The sequence below is a fragment of the Perna viridis genome, chromosome 15 (assembly GCF_037379345.1).
Source record: "Perna viridis isolate PV_CMFRI_1.1 ecotype Kerala chromosome 15, ASM3737934v1, whole genome shotgun sequence".
NCBI classification, from domain to species: domain Eukaryota; kingdom Metazoa; phylum Mollusca; class Bivalvia; order Mytilida; family Mytilidae; genus Perna; species Perna viridis.
Window position 1 is genome coordinate 22,235,787 of NC_142459.1, and position 22,557 is coordinate 22,258,343.

Consider the following 22,557-nt stretch of genomic DNA (forward strand, 5'->3'; position numbering starts at 1 on the left):
TTGTTATAGATACATAATCCATTCTGTTATTACCCAAACGAACACAGTATTCTTAATACTTATGGACCTAATTGGAAATCACAAAGGACGGCCATTATATCAGCTCTTAGTGCACTTCCGGTGGAAACGGTAAGTACAAGAGCAATGAAAACAGTAATTAGCGAAAGGAGGGATGGGCAAACAGGGGGCTCTAATTTGTGCTAAAGTTTGTTTGTTGGGGTTTAACGTCCGAGCAGCAATATTTCAGCTATATTCAGACGATGAACATGAAATTGATGATAAAATGAACATGAAATGATGAAAGAAAAAGGGATGGGACACAAGGACGATGGAAACGGTAATTACAAGAGCAATGAAAACAGCAATTAGCGAAAAGAGAGATGGGCAAACAGGGGGCTTTAATTTGTGCTAAAGAATGATGTCAGTAAATAAGCATCATGTTTCCTTGTGTAAAAAACTAAATGCTTACATATGATAAAGATTTTGCATGATTATACTGAAGATAAAGATGGAGAAGTCTCTACAATTATTACTTAAACATTCCCGTAGCTACAAAGTTTACTTTCTTATCCATGTGTTACCCTTCGAGGTACACAAAAATAAGAGAAAATATACAAATATGAGTTTGATTTACTAGTAAATTTGTTTCTATCTTTTTAGAATTGAACGTCGCGCTACTATTATTTTGATTGTATGTCAATATCGTTATTTTATACAATATGTTAAAGGTATCCAAAAAGCTATACGCCACATCAAAAGAAATGGTTGAGATACTAGAAGAACAAATCAACATAAACAAGGAGGGCTTTGATGTTGAGAGGTCGGTCAGTTAACTGTTATCTTACTCTATCTTTGGCGTCTTTGTTTATATAACTACTGTAATTGTTAATCGAATAAATATCGTATGGCGGGTACTTTTTACATGGTTCTTATTTTAGCGTATTTAAGCGGTCTGACAAAATAGCCAAAACAAGTTCCTCCAGATATTTACTTTGGGGTTTAGTACTTCGTGTAAAATAAATCAGTCATCCACCAAAATGAATCATTCAACAAAAATGTTGCCTAAACATCGTCAAATTGCAAACCGCCAAAGAACCTACCATACGGTATTTGTATGCCATACAACATTTACAACACCATACTAAACAGTTAAACATTGTTTGTTGACATGCTTTCATACAATGGATTGGTGTCATTGATTCTTTATAGTGACATAGAATGTATCAATTGTTTCTGAATTTATCTGTTTCGTCATTTTGGTGTAAAATGATTTTATTTAAATTTTGTCATTATATATATATCGTCTATCGCCAATTTGCCCCGTGAACTCGTTGAATTATGAATTGCCAACGACGCAAGCGCAATAATGTATAAAAATAATCAGTATGAAAACAAGATAAACCTTTACAATCTTCATAATACCGAAATTGTATACTGTTATTGATTTAACAAAAAATGTCATTTAAAGGCGGGAAAAGGAGCCGTACGTTTTGACGCCATTGTATGATATTCTATAAGAGTAATCCAGGGAACAAAGATTCTAGCGGAACTCAAAAGAATGTAATCCAGGGACAACGACCAGACATGGAACACAGACACGTACAACAAAGAACATAGAGTAACTAAAGAAATAAATACAAAGTAATCAAATTAAAAACTGGGAGCATGGACCAGGTGCACCGCTAGGGTAAGCGTCCTTTTCTTTTCTAAAAACAACGTCGAGTTACTAAAAAAGTCAAAGCCGGGATAGACAAAAGAGAAAAGGAAAACTATGGCACGTTGAACAAATCAGTTTTTTATTGTGCAGATGGATACACCGTAAGGAACCACGAGTTCATGATGGAGACCATAAAACTTCTGTAGTGATGACTTCAATCTTTTCAGTCGACTTATTTTACCGTACCTAACTTTTCTTTTGTGGTTACAATTTAATCAACGATTGTTAAGAAATATATTTTTGGTCTTTAGTTTGATAGACAGATATACATTGGATGCCTTCTCCTTGGCAATGTTTGACCATCGTACAAACAGTATGAGAGACGAAAACTCCACAATGTATCGCTACATGAAAGTGTTTAATGAGTCGTCAGAACCAGATAATCCAAAATCAGGTTTAGCAAGTATGTTTCAAACTGAATTTTATATTATGGGATGAAATTCCCTTTCTGTGGTATATTTATATTAAATACCAGTCCATATGAAATTCAGACACTGTCTATAGTAAGGTGATTCATGGCGTAGAAAACCAAATGATGCTTCTTTGGTCTACATATGCCATATTTTTAAGTGACAATGTTCTTTTCAGTATTTATATCTGTACTTTTGAGAAAACTACACTTTAACCTCCCAAATCGACCAAATCAAACCAAATCAAGAACGATAACTCTTGCAAAGTGCTAATTTCATATACAAACTATACAAATTTTATCTCAAAAGCGCAACATCCAGATGAAAAACTAAGATTGGTTATGTGGTCCATAGCTGTTTCTGAACAAGAAATAAAAGTAAAAACAAAAATAGTTTAATCAAAAACCAACAAAACAATCTTAATGTATAATGTGATATAAATGAAATTGAGATAATTACTGCAGCCTGATTGGTTGAAATAATTTGTTATATCTCAATGGATAAAAAAAATATTGACACGCCCCTATTCAGTTAAATTCAGAGCTGCTTTTCTCATGTTTTAATATTAATCTATAAGAATTGGCTATAATAGAAATTTTCTTCGCGCAATAAACAAAATGCACATGGAAAATTCGTGTTATTTTTCAATAGACAAAATTTTATAATTGCCAATTCTTATATAAAAAAGACAAATTGCTTTAAGTTTTTTTTTCTATTGAGAATTGGATTTCTTTTCAAGTGAATGGGATACGTATACGAGTGTATGGTAAATAGTGTAAATTGGAATTTAAAGAGCCACTCACAACAAGCATATGTTTATGTATTTGTATAGTAATGTTCTAGACCAGTCGAATACTTAAAAACAATGACTAAATGGTTGGGTAAAAAAGAGTGATAATTTTAGTATCTAGGCCATATTGCGGGTATTTGGCAAAATCTGTAACATGGCTCTTTTTTTTTGTTTTTGCCTTTAGGTCGATTTATGTTGTAATGATGCCATGAAAAGTAGCGGTACGTTTGGTAGTTGAGTAAAAAAAGCGATGATAGCAGGAATATGATAGCAATAAAATGCATTCAATCATGTGCTTCAAGTTTGAATTCCGCACTATGCAACATTGGTTGAAAACAGTGGAAATGAAGTAAAATGGGAGGCATACATGTATAATGACTTCATATTGATGTTCACGGTCGCGTTCGATGGGTTACCGTGAACATAACATACAGGTATAAGCCTACGGTTGGGCAATACTGGTATTCATGAAAAGTACGCATATAGTCCGCAAAATATGCGCAACGAGCTTAGTGAAAAGGCTTGAGAAATTAAAAAGAAAACTTTACTTTATTGAATACACTTTTCGCTGAATTAATTGCGACTTTGTTTCGCTGCAATTTGGTTATATAACTGATTTAAAACGCCTAAGACCAATACCATACTTACGTCACGTGCGTCAAACACAAGAAACTAATTGTTTATGACAACCCTAATTATTTGAGACAAAATATCTTATTTCAAAAGAAAATCAAGAATGAGTTACCATTTTTGGAACATTTATGACGAAACTTTCAGCTAGATACATCTGAACATTAAAAACGCAACTTGGAAATTATTTTTTGATTGATTGAACCCTTAAAACTAAACGACGAATCGTCAGCAAGTGTTCTATATTCGGAAATTATGTCTGTGAAGTTCAAAACTAGCTACCTATTCATCAATGATTTAATTAGATCAATCATTGCTTTGTGTGACTTTAATCTCCTATAATAATCAATCATCAATCAAATCTATTTTTGTACGACAGATTAATTAAAAATGCAAAACTTCCGACAAAAGAAGTTTTTCTAACACAAAATAACGCTTATGACGTAGGCTGTCAACATGAACAATGATATATTTTTACCTACAAATACATTTTCACTTCGGAACCTTCTATAAATAACTTTTTCCTTCGAAACCGTCTATCAATACATTTTCCCTTCGGAATTGTCTATAAATTTCTTTTGGTATGATTCAATACCGTTTTTCTTTTTAAAAACTATCTATTATAACAGAAACAGCTACAACACATATATACCAGTTCTCTCTACGTTCGGTGATACAAGTCTCAAACGATGTATCATATGATATTCTATTCAAATGGCACTTCCATAAAATTATTTTCATTGACTGGTTTCTTTTTCTTTCAGATATTAACTACACTAACACAGGTTTGTCTAAGAAGACATTTAAAAAGATTTTATTAACTGTAAATGCATCAAATATGATTTGTTTGTCATTTTAGGAGTATATCCATCTTTAGTTCCCTTTCTTCAGCTGTTTGATGGTAAACATAAAGAAATACATGTTAAACACATACATGAAATAAGGGAAGTAATACAGAAAAGACGAAATCAGGTAAGGGCGCACTCGAATACCTAAGTCATCGTTATTTATTGAATTCTAACTTTTCCAAGACTTATTTGAAATAATCTCTATAACGGGTATAATTTGAAAAAAAAAGTAACATCTGTAACAGGAAACAATAATCAGTGGTATGATTAAAAGAAAAGGTGATAGTTTTCTTTATTTAATGAAAGAAAAAATGTAGCAACATACATTGTTATAGAAGAACTTAGTTCAAAATATATTATAAAATGAGTTACTATCTAGAAAGATATGAAAACTTGAAATAATTATTTGTCATAATGTATCCATAACTTAGCTTATTGATTTATTAATTCTAATATAACGTGTTATAACGTTGATACTTTCATCCATAACATGTAAATTGGGGGTATCATTCTATCAATTTCACGATTTTTCTTCACCCTTTTATGCATTCACAGAAAAAAAAATAAAAACAAAACCAACAAACTGTATTATACATGAAGATTTTTTTCCACCTGTAACGGAAACTATTACGGGGAAGTAGTAAATCCCGTACTTGTTTTCATTTAAATGTAAAATTTAAATAACAATAATCATTTTCCTTTTATCTACCCAGTATTTACAGATACTTACATTCCAGGGCACCTTACAAGTAAAAACTGTAATTGTACGGTTTCTTTGCTAAATAAAGTATATTGTTTTATGATAAAAAAGGGGTTTCTCGTTATATATCATCATTTGTCGGTCCTAAAATAGCATCAGAGAGGACCCTTTTCCGCGATAGTTGACTGTAGAATTCATTATTAAGCCTCAAAATCCTCAAATACAATACAATTATCCCCGAAGTATAACTGTACAAAGACAATATGTTAAAATATTATTGCACATGGGGATATCTGAATGCAAACTCTGCCAACGGAAACTATTTTGCCTTCATGAATTGTTATCCACGTCTACCAAGTTCGTGCTACTATTTTTGTTTTAATTGCTTATGCAATATGAACATTAACCTCCCTTAAACATTCCTATAATAATTAATTGCACCACACATGATTTAAAACATATTATCGAATTATAGATATGTCATAGAAACAAATGCCAGTATATTGTTTTACTGAATCATAAAATTTAGTCGTTAATTTGCAACTTCATCTGTTTAGTTCTTGTTATTCATTTACTTTCCAAATGACTGTATCAAAATTCATATTACACTTTTTATGCCCCGACTTAAAGGCGATTTATAGTGTCCGCTCATCCGTTCTTTTATCAAAACCTTTTGAGCTATTAGGCTGTTTGTTATTTTTGAAGATGTGTCATATAGGCGTGTAAAATTCGTAAGATATCAGACACTAATTCTGTGTGACGACTGTAAAAAACATATAACCATAAAGCTTCGTCCTTAATATGACAATGTGGTAACGTGTTTGGGGAACGGGTGTATTCTTTAGGGAGCTTTATTCAATTTTATTTTTATTTCTTTATTGATTTACAGGCTCGTACTGTTTCTTCAATTTTGACCAATAGTTCACACGTATTTATATTTATGTCATTGGATTTTACAGGACCAAAGCATACATACGAAGGACAACATCTTGGATTTTTTGTTAAACATAAAAATACCAGACTGTGAAACAGACGACGGACACAGACCTTTAACAGTTGAAGAGATCGTAGCCCACGTTAACAGTATTACAGGGGGTGGGTTCAGTACGACCAATGGAGCTCTAGCTTTTGTAATTCATCAATTAACAGTACACCAAGACGTACAACAGAAAGTGTTCGAAGAGATGCAGTGTCATTGTGGGCTATTTGTAAGTCACGAATATTCTTACTTGCGAGTCAAAAGCCAACTAAAGCAAATTATAGATTGTTAGACATGTTTAGCTTTTGTGTTTTTAGGTGATATTGGTTCTTAACAAAAAGTAAAAGCCAGAGGAAATTATCAAAGAGCTACTAAAATTGCCGGAAATTGAGCGACGAAGCAACACAATACAAAAAGGGGGCGTGAAAACAAAGAATTATTTTAATTTGCTTAAATTGCTCATTTGTTTTTTTTAAGACATTGAACTTTGAGTTTTGTTTAATGTTGATTTTACACTAAATACAGAGTTATAACCAAGCTTGTCATGATTCAGCTATAAAGTTTATTTTCTCATGACGGAAAATTACATATGAATCACCCTACTTGTCTGGGTGTTTCGTCTAAACATAGTAAGAATGAAATCAACGTTTCATGACCATGCTATTTTTAAAACCAAATAAAGCTAAACAATTGCTATTTATGTTGAAATAATATATTGAAACATTAAATGTCAATGCAGTAATACTATCTGGTATTTTATTCTTTAACAATAAAGGCAAAAACATGGTGTTGAAGTTATTAAGTGTAATCAAGGGAACCAAGATTTTAGCAGAAATCAATAGAACAAAATCCAGGAGCAAACACCAAACATGGAAAACACACACAACAAAGTACATAATCTTACCACAAAAACACGTACAAAAAGACAAAAGTAAATAATCAACTCGGACTATACAAGAAAACTGGGAGCAGAGACCAGGGGCACCGGTAGGAGAAGCGTTCTCTACAAGAAAAACTATGACAGGTTGAACAAATCGGTTCTCATATGGATACACCGTACACGAAACGACCCACGGGTACATGATAATAATCATAGACTTCATCCTTGTAGCAACATAACCCTTTTCTGTAAGCCTTATTGTAAGTCTTCCGCGATACAAAAAGTATGCGTGGTTACGGCAAGCTCTGGCATAAAGTTTGAGTTGTGGTATGAAAACTCCATACACAGGTGCTAACCGGATATTGCCACAGACAAAAGGAAAGTTGACAATATGCGTTTGTCGTATCGCTTGGCCAGAAGTTTTCCTTTTTCATCGATCTCTAAGGGTAGGTCAATATATGAGGCTGACCTCACTGTGTCTGTAGTATCCTTCATCTCCAGCATTTTGGGGTAGATGCAAAGTATCAAATCCCCGAAACTAGGCTTGTTTAACTATAATACGTCTCCTATATAGCGAAAACTGAGATCAAAGGGTGTGGCTAAACGACGTTTCTTCCGTTGGATCCCATTGGCCATATATGTATGAAGTCAGCTTCATAAGAGTGAAGGAATAAGACAGCAAGTGGAAAAGAACAATTTATACCCATTATAAAAATATTTCAAAATATTGTAAATCAGAAATATATCATAGTTCTTGAATATCCAGATTCTGGGTCACTATATTTCTCTATACTGTTTATAATTTTACATTACAGTAGGCTGCAAAGATTTGTTTGTTCGTTTACAAATTTCTCAGGCTAATCATAACAATTTTTTTTATATTCTTCATGCTTTCAAATTACCTTAAGGTTACAGGTTTTCTGTGGGGTAAAATTATTGTTCTTCCCATTACCATATTTCCCAAACGCCATAACTCAACCCCATTCATATCTAGCATTGTCCTATGTGAGTAAGCACGGATTAGGAATGTTACAAAATAACGTTCGTATATCTGATATTTATTACAATATTTTATAATTTTCAACAAAATAAAACTTTGATCATAATAAATGAGCCATAACTACTGCAATGTTTTGCATGAACCTATACTCCATTGAATAGGACGTTCATCCAGTTCAGGTACTATTGTTTGTAAAACATACCCATTGTTTTGTATATATAAACATGTACATTAAAAATATATATTGTATTTATCTAGAATATCTTTGTTTTGATTTAAGGATGACCCAGATATCCACAACTTAAGTAAGCTAAAATATCTACAGTGCGTGATTGATGAAACATTACGGGTATTGCCATGTGCTCCTGGGTAGGTGATTATTTACGTTTTCCTTGGTAATACATTTTGTAAAAGCAAGTCAGTTTGCATACATTAATTTCGTTATTGCATAAGTTGATACATATGTTAAGAACACTTTTTCGTTTGGTGTCATTTTTAAGCGATTTTTTTAAAGCTTTGCAAGTGTAAACAATATAAATTGATATTTTTTTCAGTCCAATTTATTTTTCGTTTGTACATGATACTATCTATTACCTATCTGTGACTAAATATTGTACATCCTTCTAACTGGTAAGTTTGTTTCATATATAAAATGCTTGCTTCTGTTCAGTTCTTATGCTTTGGTTTATGAAATGTGTATTTCGCATTGGTTGATATAAAAAGAGCATTTAGTATTGGGCAATATGGGTTTCGTATGACTGATAAGGAATGGATGTTACAGATATTGATTGGGGATAAATCGGGTTTGAAGTACATATTTAATACAAGAATTTCATTTTATTCGATTAAACATTAGTTAATACAAGAAAGAATTTAGCAACTTACTATTTTGGTTGATGATAATAGTATCATAGTAACATGACAAGAGAAAGTGCTACAGGGATTCTATGTGGAATATGAATTGGTTATACCTATATGAATGGGGATGAATTTTGTGTGTAAATGATATATCGTATAAGAGCTGTATGCTGTGAAAGCACTTAAGCTTGTATTCGTGGATATCAATTATCGTGGGAAAAGCACAAGATCGTGTATTCTTGAATTCGTGGTTTTAATAATCCCGTCAAAAAATTTATAATAAATGATTCTCTTGGTCGGGAATTAAATTTAAATTGGTATATCTTAACCATGAAATCCACGAACAATAATACTTCACAGTATGTATCATTTTTATTTCATGCCATGGGGCTAAATTATATTGAATTGCTTTGGATAATGCTTTCGCCCCTAGAGAAACATGGTTTTCAAACTACTGAATTGTATTCTTGGCACACAAACATAAGTGTGTTAAACCGGTAAATCATCTTATATCATATAAACAAACAAATAGCACAAATTCCTGTTCAAACAGTTTGAGCTTACAAAATCCACTTACATGTATATCAATTACAGTATATGTATAATGAATCAAAAGGAGTTCTCCATTGGTTTTCACCTTTCACTTACTTTTCACTATTTCCAGGGTAACGAGAACTTGTTCAGAGAACTGCTGTATAAATGGTACAAAGTTTGAGAAAGGAATGGTTGTACGTATCATGTTGTGTGCTTTGTATGATGACGATAATATATATCCAGATCCAAAAGCATTTCACCCTGAAAGGTTTGTGTCAACTGTTTTATTTACATTAACAAATTTTCAACAATTATTAAGTAAGATTGATGCAGTGACATAAATTATTTTAATAATTGTAATGCGTCCGGTAGTCTGAAAACGAATCGGCTTTGTAGACTGAATAACCGCTTTCCAAAACGGCATTTTCTCTTCGACAAGTGGAGTAATGATTTAAGGAGCATAAGTCCCAGTTTTGTCATAAATAGATGTTGGGACGCGCGTACCCATCTCTCACCCGTTACTGCTTTTACATTATTGAATGGAATTTAATGAAAGTCTCTTTCATATTCCTATTGTGCATATCCCATTTTAAAACTTGGTCTAAACAAATTGTTATGGTTTGTATAGCTAGATATGGGCCTTGTTAATTATGAATATGGAGACTGGGAATATTCTTTTTATATCTGTTAATCCGTTATATAATTGGTATTTTTGTACCTAACTTCACCATGAAAAAGAAAAGAAGTTAATGAAACTCTCACATAATTTTTACTTAAATGTTTTGTACTGTTCAGTCTGTTTGAGATTTTGTCTTGAAAAATAACTAATATCAAACGGTGCATATTATCAAATAGGGAAGTAGGTGTATAGATTACGTGACCTTTGCTTACACTTTTTTTAGTTTTTATCAGAGGAAAACAAAAAAAAATGAATCTTTAGAAGTATATATAGTTTTAAGAATCTTTATTGAGTGAATTAGCAAGGAGTTTTAACAAATGTTCAGTTGCAATGATTATGTCGGAACATAACTAATTTTGTTATTTTCATGTCATAAACAAATTTATAGTGGGTGTATGAGTTCATTGTGAATGCTTTACAATTACATTTATAATATCAAACATATTTTGGTAAAACAAATTTAAAGCATGCTGATATAGATGCAATGGCTTTCATGAAAATTGTATTCACTCCTAATTAAAAATAAAAAAAAATATTTTCTAATTTTCTGCTGGAACCATTCACAAATTTAATCATCCGAAACTGATTTAACAAAAAACGGTGCCTAGAAATTCAATGTCGTTTTTCTTTCCCTCTATAATGTCAATTGATTACGTCAGAACATCTAATTCCAATTAAATGCCAGTCATTTCCACCTTATTCCAGATTGTTTGATCGATTATCTTACCTTGTATAGGATTTTACGGCAATTGCTGTTATAGAAATATTGCATGATGAAATAATATTACGTCTATTCTTACTTTATCAATAACTATCTTTTCCAACAGTTTACATATGTTCCCATATTCCATGCAAAAGAGGAAATAGATAATAAGCATGTTAAAATGAATTTCAAGAATAGAAGGCGTTGTTATATTTAGAAAGAGTCATGTTTACTGATAGTTATCAGGTAACCATCTTGATAAAAGTAATGCAGATGAATCCATGATGTCCTCAGTAATAGAAATCTATCAGAAGGATAGTAGCAGAAGTTTAAAAAGTCTTCAATGAATGGAGTTTAATTCGCAAACATATAGTACGGTTATATTTTGTATCATTTTTCAGGAATATCATTCTACTTCAAATTTTCGTACAAACGCGTTGTGGTCACAATGTGTAAAACAAAATGCGTTTTTTAAGAGCGCCTTGTTTTCCTCCACAAATACAGGCTATTAAAAAATTAACTTTGATTATGAAAACATGATGAATTTATGTAAATGATCTAAGCTTCCATCAAAGTAAGAATCATGGATCACATGAAGCTATAATTTCGAATTAAAGATTATTTTCCCGAAATTATTAATGTAGGTTTGCAGACTATTTTTTGTGTTAGATTTAAGCCAATTTTCATCACATGTTTATAGACTACATTGTCTTTAAATGTAAAGAAAATGTAACCATTTTCCTTAACTCTTAATTTTGAGCAATGATAAGTATTTGAATTAGTAAATAAATACTTCAATATCGGTGATACAAGCTACATAAATGCGGAATTTCACGTACCTACTATATATTGTGGCAAGTCAGTAATAAGTACGCTTTGTCAAAAATACAAGTTTGTGTTTTGCTTATAGAATATTGTGTTCTAATTGGGGTTGTTTTTTTTTCAGTTTGCGAGAAATCTTTGATAAATTTGGGGTCTTATTGGGATATCCGCTTCATTGTTTCAAGACTCGAACTAAATCTGAGTATGGTACGCTTTAATTCCGGATTATTACAGTCAGTGGGCATAGTCTTTCCAAACTTTCGATTTCTAGTACTAAAACTAGTTGACTTGATAGATAATTTAATCGGGATTTTAATCAATCTTGGTCAATTAACACTTAGGCATATAACAAAAAGAGATTCAGTAAAGATACACTGTGAGGTTGCGAATTGCATTAAATGCAATGTGGTTCTATTGATTACAGTATCTTGCTAATATCTGGTCTAAGTTGCCCAACAAAATTATATATTTATGGTAGCTAGACCAACAAGAAATAAAAGACAAGTTCAGTGGTGTCAGTTGACAAGACGACTGTATTTTCAGTGTGTATTTTAAAATATTTAAACATAGCCATTGATTCTTTTATGAAACGGAATATGAGCTGATTTAATGTAAAAAAGTTGGAATTTTTCTTTACAGCAAAGGGAAGTAAGTCATACAAAAATGGTTGACTATTCTTTTGTGCAAGTCATGATTGACCTTTTACCCATTTTTGAGCGACATGACCACAAGCGACACGTATGACATTAGTTATCGATAGAGCTTGAAAAACGCTTTCCATCGATATATAATTTAGCCATATTATATTCTGGTGCATCAAATTATCACAACATCGATAACCTGCTATCCTTCTATATATACAGATAGGACTATCGTCATCTAGTAATTGAAATGCATCATGGGTAGACCGAACGAATCCTCGTTTGTTCGGTGGGGTTTTCTACACCATGTATCACCTCTACCATAGGCAGTGTCTGAATTTTATATGGGTTGGTAATTATAGGCAAGTTAAAAAGAGATACTGAATTTGAACTCCCAAATGGTTCCTGCAAACACGTAAGAAAATACGTAATATAAATCTAACCTTACAGCATTGTTTCGTGTATAATAGTCATAATTGATTGTAAAGCTTTGATAAAGTTAGCTTTAGTTAACCTAGATAAGAGGAATCTTATGCTGTGATCCAAAAATAGACCATGTGACACACGATATATCTTAAAAAAACACAATTGCCTTATTTTTAATTGATTTTTAATTGATCCCATCTTATATTTATCGCTTTTGGTTGTTTAAAGAAATTGTTTTCAGACTAACGTACTTAATCAATTAGTTACTAGGTCGTTCTGTCAAATATAATAGGTTCCAATTTAGAGCTATGACGTTATGTTCACACCCATTTTACAGGATTTTCATGAGTGTTATCATCAGGACTTAGACATTAACACAATTATAATGGCGGCGATAACCTTTCATTCGCTGGTAATTTTACGATTCTATATATTATGTTATTTGTAACTCAGAAGCATGTTTTGTAGACAATGAAATAAATAAATTTTATCATTAGCAATTTCTGTTTGGCAATACTGATATGATGATGTCGTTTTCTGTGCGTTTATATTGATCAATATTAGCAGGTTAAATCCTCCGATCTTAAAAAAAAATTACCTGCTTAGGACACCAATTCCACCTATTTCCATATAAAGTGAAAATAAGTGAGTTATATGTTTTACAGATCAATGCATATCATTGAATAAGGGGGTTTGAAATAGGATATTTAAAAAAAATATATTTCCATAGAGATGAGATTAAAACTTGGGAATGTTGTAATTGTATTAATACTTTTCAATGCAGTTCAGACTTATTATTTAACATTAACTCAAGAGCCTCAAACCTTTCATAATGATCAGATTTGTGGGTCATAATTTGTTTCTATTCATGTGCTGCGTTTTTCTTTCAGATTTACAGACTCTGAGAGGGAAAAACGCCATCCTAACACATTTTTGCCATTTGGTCAGGGACCACGAATTTGCCCTGGATTTAAATTTGCTACTGTCTTGATCAAAGTTGCCGTTGTGTTCTTATTGAGAAATTACATTCTTAAACCGTGTTCAAAAACGAAGGTATATGAATTTCAGTCAATTATCAAAACAAAAATAGATATTTTTCTCGAAATAGGTCAACATGTATTTAGCAATATATTTATAGTTCAAGTCATAAGTTAGTTTACCGGTTTAACAAGACCATACATCTCCAAGTCTTGGTTTTATATAAAATGTCAAATTGAGAATTTCCTGAATCTGAAGTTTTTCTCAAATCTCCATTTTTAAGTGATCTTATTTGTTGAAATATGAATTGAGGATTGATTTGTGGAAAATCTCAATTTGAGCTTTTTATAAACTGCACATAGAGAACGGAAGATGGAAACATCAAGAGTTTTGCAGTTCTGTTAACAACAGTTTGGGTTATAAATAATATATCGACCTGTCTGTATGTATGTCCGTCTTTACTTATTGTATGAACACAATCTCTCCTCTCTCTCTAAAAAACTGCTTTTTTGTTAAATACGTTCGGATACATTGTATGCAAAGTTAGCTATAACATGAAAACGTCTTACCGGAACCTTCAAGGGGATGTAATCAAACTCAGTCATTAAATCGATTCAATCTAGTAAACACAACTCCACCCTCAACGCGCAATGAATTTAGAGATACTTCATGTTGAGTTTATTTAAATCTATTGATTTTATAAAGGCCCCCTTTCTATTCACATCTAGGTGTGTGAAATCCTGGAATTTCATATAGATCTGTTCATGGCAGGATGGGGACCTTTATCATCAAACGTTTATACAGAATGATGGGGCATCACATGTAATTCTGCCTATAGGATGATAATGATTGGTTAATGCATCAATATCATTTACATCGGGATTCGTTTGAGTTAATCATGTAGTTCATATATATGCTTCGATGATTGTGCATGCATTTTTCAAATCGTTCACTTAGTGAAGATTTTTTTTCATGAAAATGATTCTATTTCTAGAATTGCAGAGGACGCTTCCCTTACGAAGCACCTTATCATTGCTTCCAAGTATAGGGGCCGGGTCGCTCATGAACCCTTTCCTTTTTATACATATTATTATTTTATTTCCTGTTCTCTGTTGAGTGTATCTAGTCCTTACACTTGGAATATATACATACATTCTTATGTTTACCCTCGATTCTTCGTTCCTATTATTTACACTTATATAATACGTATTCTATTTTAGGATCCACTGCCAACAGCCTTACGACCTGCACTTGTACCAAAAGATGGAGTACATGTCAAATTCTGCCAACGGAACAACAACAAATTTTCATAAAAAAAATGTTTTGAGTGCTGGACTGTACTTAAAATTTTTTTTCTTGATTTAAATATCAACATGTTTCATACAAAATGGTCTGTTTAAAGTATGGTTTAGTCTTACGGGGGGGGGGGCTGCTTTTAACACTTTACTTATTCGTGTCAAGGAAATGTTCAGTGCAATATTCATTATAGAAAAATAAATATGTGGTAGGTGTAAATACTTCTTTCGTTGACATCATCTGCTCCGTCGCGCCTTGACGGAAGCATGCGATACATTTTTAATATTGTACAGTATTCAATTTCACGTCTTTTTAATAAATACAAAGGAGTATAAGACTTGTTAAATGACATCGAATTTGACGTACGTACAATGTATTTATAGGAGTTGTCTGAACATGTTTATATGCTAAATGTACATGAATTATAGTATATTAACAAGTAATCAATATTATTTAAGAGAAAAACTGCCATTATAAATTACAGTTAAAATTCTTTTATTGGTTTGGAAGCAGTTTACGTGATTTATTATTGACGTCCCGGCGAATTTTGCATTTAATTTACTCTATATGTTATAATATTTATTATTTCGCCTGTGCTTTACCAGTTTAGTCAATTTCCTGATATGTGTTAATATACACGGTTTTAGGAATTTTCGTTGGTCTTATATATTTTTTTTCATTTTCAATAAAAATTACTAATTTTGGACTTCATTAAATTATATTTGGTCGTGGTATTAGAAGATGATTTTAGTAAATGAGTAAAATCCAAACATTTATATGCTCTTTTTGCACACATGTACATACCTCTTAACTGCCATTCATTGTTTAAAGTTGCACAGACGTGTATCGATAATTTGAAAGGTTCATCTGATTTCTATAATTGCTAATGAAATACATTACCTGTTTTTTTTTAAGGAAAACACGACGAATACCTAGACAAAATCATGTTAGGTTTTAGTTTCAAGTTCAACAAATAAAAGTACAACTGTAACAAAAACAATTATATTTTTGCAACTTAATGGCAGAGAGTTTTTTAAGGAGGTAGACCTAGGGTAAGGGACACCACTGTTACAAATCATAGGAACGTTTGTATTCACCATTTTACATCATATATCATGTAATAATCAAATTAACATGGACTGATTTCATTCTGTTTCAAAGGAAAGCTTGAACGGCTTTGGTGACATTGAATATGATACAAACATATCACTGACTTCAAGAGTTATGTCACTTACAATAGGTTTACTTCCTCAAGTATAATATAGCATAAAATATAATTAAAACAAATCATTATCATTAGGTATAAAGTATTTCAAAGCATCATTTTTTACATCTTTGTCATCTCCATTCCCATTTAATACATTAGACGTAATTTTTTCGTTGAACGAGTAGTGTGAAGTTTACACTATTTAACAACTGTATTTAATTTCTTGTGATTTGTCTTCGCTGACTATGGGTACATTTAATTAAGCATAATACTTTGTATATTACTCTACAAATTAATTTAACTTTACTTATTTGTTGTTTTTTTACAATAAAATTGAATTAATCATTTTGTTTTTATCACCGACCTGAATGCCAAAGTGTACCACTTCAAGTCACAATTAGGTATTTACTGAACTCTGATAATTTATAATGCATACAGTAACACTATTTAAAGACTCTTGATGCACATGTACAACAATACTAAGTTTTGTTATAAATGAGAGACATATTCTTCTGTAAAATTACACAAAGAGTTATCAAGGGAATCAAGATTCTTGCAGAAATCATAAGAATCATCAACAAAAACAGACTCACACAACAAAATAATATAATAACAAAAAATACGAACAAGAGACGACAGTAAACCTCGGACTCCACTAAAACTCGGAACATGAACCAGGTGCAGTTGTAGGGTAAGCGTTCTCTGCGCTATTTAAAACACCCACTGAGTTTCACATAAAACGTTAAGAACAAACACTGACTCTGCAACAGTTTAAGTTGTTTGTAGAAAAAAAGAACATGTATGACACTTGAAACAACTATGACAGTACATTTTGTCTATTTGTACCATCAAAGTACAATTACAACACGGTCAAATCATTTTTTGCTCTCTTTGGTTCAAAATGTTTACATCCCTGCCTGATTCTTACAAAAACTTGCACTTGAATTACAAAATAAAGAGGTAATAAAGCAGTCACATAAAAAGTTCCTTCTTTAGACAGGTACAAATTAGATGTGTTTCGTCTAATGGCATGATAATATACATTGAATTAAATGCAACCATTTCTTCCTCCCCACAAACGAAACCATATGGTTAAAATCGTCAAACCGGAAGTTGACATGCCTCGAACCACGATATTGCAGAATCGTATAAAGCTTATGGAAAGGATATCATTTTGGCTATAATGAGTGGATTTTATATCAAACTGTAACAAAAGAACGGTAGGACACCATAAACTATAAACTGCTCGATTTTTAGCGTTGGTAATTACAAGAAAAACACGGAAAACAACACTAAACAGGAGGGATTCACTTAGTAATTGAAGTCAATTCTCAACTACGTGTTGAAAAACTAAAAATGGGGTTCGAAACTATCAAACAAATCACTGCATGTCTTTCGTTGGAGACTTTTTTAAAACAAAAGTTCATTGGTAAGGATAAAAATCTGATAAACAAATGAGACAATTTTTTTTAACTTCATTGATGCAACAAAATGAGGCAAGTAAAGGTACGTGTAGTACTGAAACGTGGGGATTACAAGTTAATTGAGTTTTCTCCCATTAATTAAGTCGCCTTTTATCAAAGTATACTCAATATGTACATTCTGATACCAGAGGAAACTGTAAACATTTAAATATGTCGACTGACCTGACACCTGGATAATATAACATGTCCAACTATTTTAGAACCTGCATATTCCCACGCTTGGGTATGCTAGTAAGAACCTGTCAAATCAGACAACTAAGCTATACAGAACTACTTTAAAGCGACAACTTAGTATTTCAGAATCAAAATAAACTATGCTATCTTCTAGAACCAGAATAATCCGACATTTGAGTATTCTACAACCGGTACAATCTTACAATTCTAGAACCTGTCAAATACAGCATCTGTTTTACGGACCTGTCAATTCCGATTCATTATTATTCTATAACCTGTCTAATCCGACACCTAAGCATTTTAGAACTGATACAATCCGGCACCTAGGAATTCTAGAACCTGTCAAATATATTATCTGTTTTATGGGCTTGTCAAATCCGACTCATGATTATTTTACACGCTGTCTAATTCCAACAGATATACAATCAGACTGTATTCTATAACCGGTCAAATCCGAACCAAAAGGAGTTCAGAGAAGAGGGGTTTCAATGTGGTTTACAATACTATACATGTGCTATTGTTGACCGTATCTTTTATCCACGAGAAAAAAACATTTTTTACCTTTTCTGTCTGTATCTTTTTCAGGGTTTTCAACTAAGATCAATTAGGGGAAGTCACTTGTTTTTGCAGGCATTTGGTTTGGCATTCGTTTTGGTGTACGTGTTATTAAGACTCACGCTTATTTAAATTAATATTAAGCGACTTTTAAAAGTGTCTGTTTTAGACATGTTTTCTATATTTCAGAGATTCACTAATGAACTAAAAATAATAAAACAAACTTTTTCTGCTGAAAAAGGTTTAAATGTGTCGCCTTATGTCCTTAAGCGTTTGTACTTGATGATATTTAACCATTATCATCAATTATAAGATATGGACATGGATGACTATACAATTGATTGTCTATGCTAAGAAAAGGAACCAATAATACCTTTAACAAAACAGGATCGGTGACTGTCATAATTTACTTTTTTTTATTATTCTATTGTATTGAAGTGTATATTTTATTGACAACTGTCTAAAAATACGTTAGTCAATGGAATGATCTGGATTTTTATTGTTAGAAAAGGCATCACAATATATCCTATAAAGCTTGTTTTGTTTAGCACCTCCAAGCTTGTGACACACATACTGCAATACGAAACAATGACATGAATGAAACTATATGAATAAGAATATGACAATCCAATGATCGTGGGATTGCCAAACAAATTTTGTAAAGAGTCTTTTCATCTCTGCATTTAATTATGAAGATAAAAATTATTATACGTACAAAACACACACGTGCATCGTGGGTAGAATTACTGCACTTTGGAAATATACAGTCTGCTCTCTATATAATGTTGTGCCATTTATATGTATAATATATTTAAATGTCTTCTAGAAACTGCCGGGGAATATATCATAATAAATACCTTGTAGGCAGAATATAATCTGTCTTTCTGTTGTAACTATGAATGTATTCATGAATATTTTTATTTTACCAGTTGATCTCTAGAACTAGTTTATGCATGTAAGACAATTTTTATGATTTTGACATGTAGATATTTATCTTTGCAATACATGACCATTTCTGTAATCGTTAGAAGACTTTGAAATATTTACAAAATAACGAATGAACACACCACTGTCAAAAAACATTAAGAGGTAATTTTTGAAATTTGTTTACGATTGGTTTCTTTCTTTTATAAAGACTTATTAATTAGCATTGCAAAGATTCCAACAGCGCTGTCGTCAAGTTGTTGAGATCTAAATGAAGCTCTTCATGTTATGTCCATATTAAATGTATGTCAAATTGTATGAAGTTTGAATCGACAATGAATGGCTCAGTTAACTATTTTAAAGATCCCTAAAAAAACAGCTAAAATTTGTTCAAATTAAATCTCCCTTTTTTCAATGAAATTCAATGCTATATAAGTATTTTTCTTTTTAACCATTGCAGTTAATCCAAAACCAATATTCCACACTGAGTAAGGATAAACTTGTGATATCAAATGGGCAACATTTTCTTTCACAAAATCCGTAATGTGCCAGCCAGGGTTTTTGTATTGACAACTTCCTAATACATTAATGTGCATGGCAATCACTACATATTGCAATTCAAATTTAAATACACAAGAAAAAATATAAATGCTTTGAAACAGTATTATCTCACAACAGTTCTGGGGGAAATAATGTACTTCGGAAATGACGTATGTTGAACTATTAATGCAGATGCACTACGTGTTTTTTGAAAAAAAATCACCATAGCAACAAATCAGTGCATAAACAAAATGGTCAGTGTTTTTTTAATGTCCATGGAATGGCGGCTGGTTGAAGGTTTTTTATTATAAGCAAAAATGTAACCAAATAACGTGTACTTTCTTAAGCAGCAGGCGACTAAATAAACATAAATTCAAATATATATTTTAAAGTATAGTTGGTCTCTATTTTAAGAAAATTAGTTGGTGAAAGGTGTAAAGATTTATACAGAACATTGTTCGTTTTGAGTAAAATAAAAAAAAAAAAACATTTTCATTTATACAAAAATGTTTTGTTCCAATATTGTTTACGTTAGTATCAGTATCAGGTACCTGTACATTTACAATGTATATATCTTAAAGGTTGATCAACAAAATGTTTTGTACCATGGTAGAAAGTGAATATTTAGCCCGTCAAGGAATGTGCAGTTCTTAATGGAAGAATTGATATTTCATTTGAATCAATTTGAGGTATTGATCTTTCATTTCAGGTAATGCAAGCAATTTTTTTTGCTGTTGTTACTTTTGTTGTTTTTGTTTTATTTGGTGTTATTGTTCATTGTGTTTAATTTAAAAAGAAAAAAAGGTATATATCAAAGAGACAACAACCCAAACGGGATGAAAATGTCAGCCAAATACCATGCATTGGTCTACAATGACATCCTTGTACCACAAAGCAGGTTGCAGCTGGCCCTAAGCATCATTGAACAGATACAGATAAATGTTTGCCCCTAAGAGTTCAGGTAACATAACAAATAAACTAAAAGTGGAAACAAAAAAAGACGTACAGAGGCCAGAAATTCCAGCCATGGGACATGCGCAAGTAATTTGGCGTGATCACAATTCTCTCTCCTTAAAATCTGGTTACTGTGGAAAAAATATGAAACAATTAAACAAACATAAAAATAAGTAAAAAAAAGTCTGAATCCGTTGTTACAACGAAAACAAATAAACTGAATATTAATTACACAAATGTACTTCAAACAGTTTACTGACCAGCCTGATCCAGACTAAAATCTACATTCCCATTTTTTTCAATTGTAGTAGTTCGGCCACCATCTTTTGTCTTGATGCAAATAAATCAATATATCACATATTGTTTGTAAAAAGATGTCAAAAAATGATGAAAATGCTCGAAACTACACAGTGATTCATTCAAAAGCCCAGTTGCAAGTTTGGTAAGAGGTGGTAAAATATTCTTTATCATTATCATTTTTTTCTGTCGTAGCACCACCAAACTTGAAAAATCACTGAAAAATTCTTAACTTTTTCGGATTTTTTTTTACTATGGAAATTAAGAAAGATGATCAACTATCAAAATTACTATTGTATTGATGAACATTTAATGAATCTATTATCAACTGCACTGACATGCCGACTATTTTTCTATTTGAAACTGCACGTGGTGGCTTTCCTAGCTATAAAAATCATGTAAAATGTTCATAATTATAAGTAAATTATTTTCAGTGAGATGGAGTTACCGCTCTTTTCATAACATGTAACATTGATCTCCACTCCACACCAATCTGAATGCATAAAATCAAAAACCGTAAATATGAATAGCTATTACGCAATAAGTATCCGTTTTTTATAGAAATATGCTTAAGACCCTGTAATTAGGTCGAATCAATTTAATTTTTTAAACGTGACATGGTTTTCCATTTGTCTTTCGTCTATCCTTGCCCTCACTTTTGATGAGCAACTTGGCGTTTCTAGAAAAAAAAAACAGAGGGCGCTTACCCTACCAGTGCATCTAGTCCATGCTGCCAGCTTTTAGTGGAGTCCAAGTTGCCCATTTACTTTTGTTACTTTGTATGTATTAATTTGGTTATTCATGTTCTCTGTTGCGTATGTATGTTTTATATGTATGGTCATTGTGCCTGGATATTATTATTTTGATTTTCTTCCGCTAGAAGAATCTGAACACAAAGAAAATTCTCGTCAGAAACAAAGCTAAGAACTAGACCATTGAGAATGTAAAGACGTGTATTTAGCTGTAGTTAAGACTAGCTGTGATGTCTTTCTTATAGGGAATATCTTTGCTGTTTTTTTTTTTTAACCAGGGTTTTACATGTGATTAGGTATTTCCTACTGAAAAAGGGTTTTTACTGAAATTAAATGGCCAAAACAAGACAATACTTAGATCTTCGTTCCGCTCCAATGATTTTTACCGAAAATTACAGGCCTTGAACTTAGCAAAATTAACAGAAAAAATGTTTTCCGGACCTTTCTTTCTAAACTCTTTTTGCAGGCAGATATTGACATGATTTTTAGTACATAAAGTCAACATAATAAGTTACAGTTATTCGATTAAGAAATGAAATCATAAGACTTCTGACTGCATTGAATTATTTACTAACCCCCCCCCCCTCCCGAATCACCGTAGGTTATAACTTACAGTAACTACATGAATGATAACATTATGTAACACATTTTATGGTTTTTAGTAGTGATGGGCATTAAGTTTTACTTCTGACATGTGAGAAGAGAACACATCAGATTTATTACTGCAACTAAAGACTGTTTTCATTTTGCTTTGATTCGCCATGGAGATGAAATCATTG

The 22,557-nt window shown here is 31.9% G+C and overlaps 1 protein-coding gene across 4 annotated transcripts in view; it reads left to right on the forward strand.

Annotated features, from left to right (window-relative positions):
• The window catches only part of LOC148597478 (cytochrome P450 3A6-like), a 31,944-nt gene extending 15,503 nt beyond the window's left edge, over positions 1–16,441 (forward strand). For all 4 annotated transcript variants that reach the window (XM_088563535.1, XM_088563537.1, XM_088563536.1 and 1 more), the window contains 9 exons: positions 10–129; positions 729–820; positions 1,969–2,120; positions 4,407–4,519; positions 6,055–6,303; positions 8,235–8,323; positions 9,477–9,614; positions 13,508–13,670; positions 14,816–16,441. In XM_088563535.1, the coding sequence (XP_088419661.1) occupies positions 10–129; positions 729–820; positions 1,969–2,120; positions 4,407–4,519; positions 6,055–6,303; positions 8,235–8,323; positions 9,477–9,614; positions 13,508–13,670; positions 14,816–14,908 (1,209 nt within the window). In that variant the 3' untranslated portion in view covers positions 14,909–16,441. The remainder of the gene's footprint in view (positions 1–9; positions 130–728; positions 821–1,968; positions 2,121–4,406; positions 4,520–6,054; positions 6,304–8,234; positions 8,324–9,476; positions 9,615–13,507; positions 13,671–14,815) is intronic.
• Positions 16,442–22,557: the final 6,116 nt, after the last annotated feature.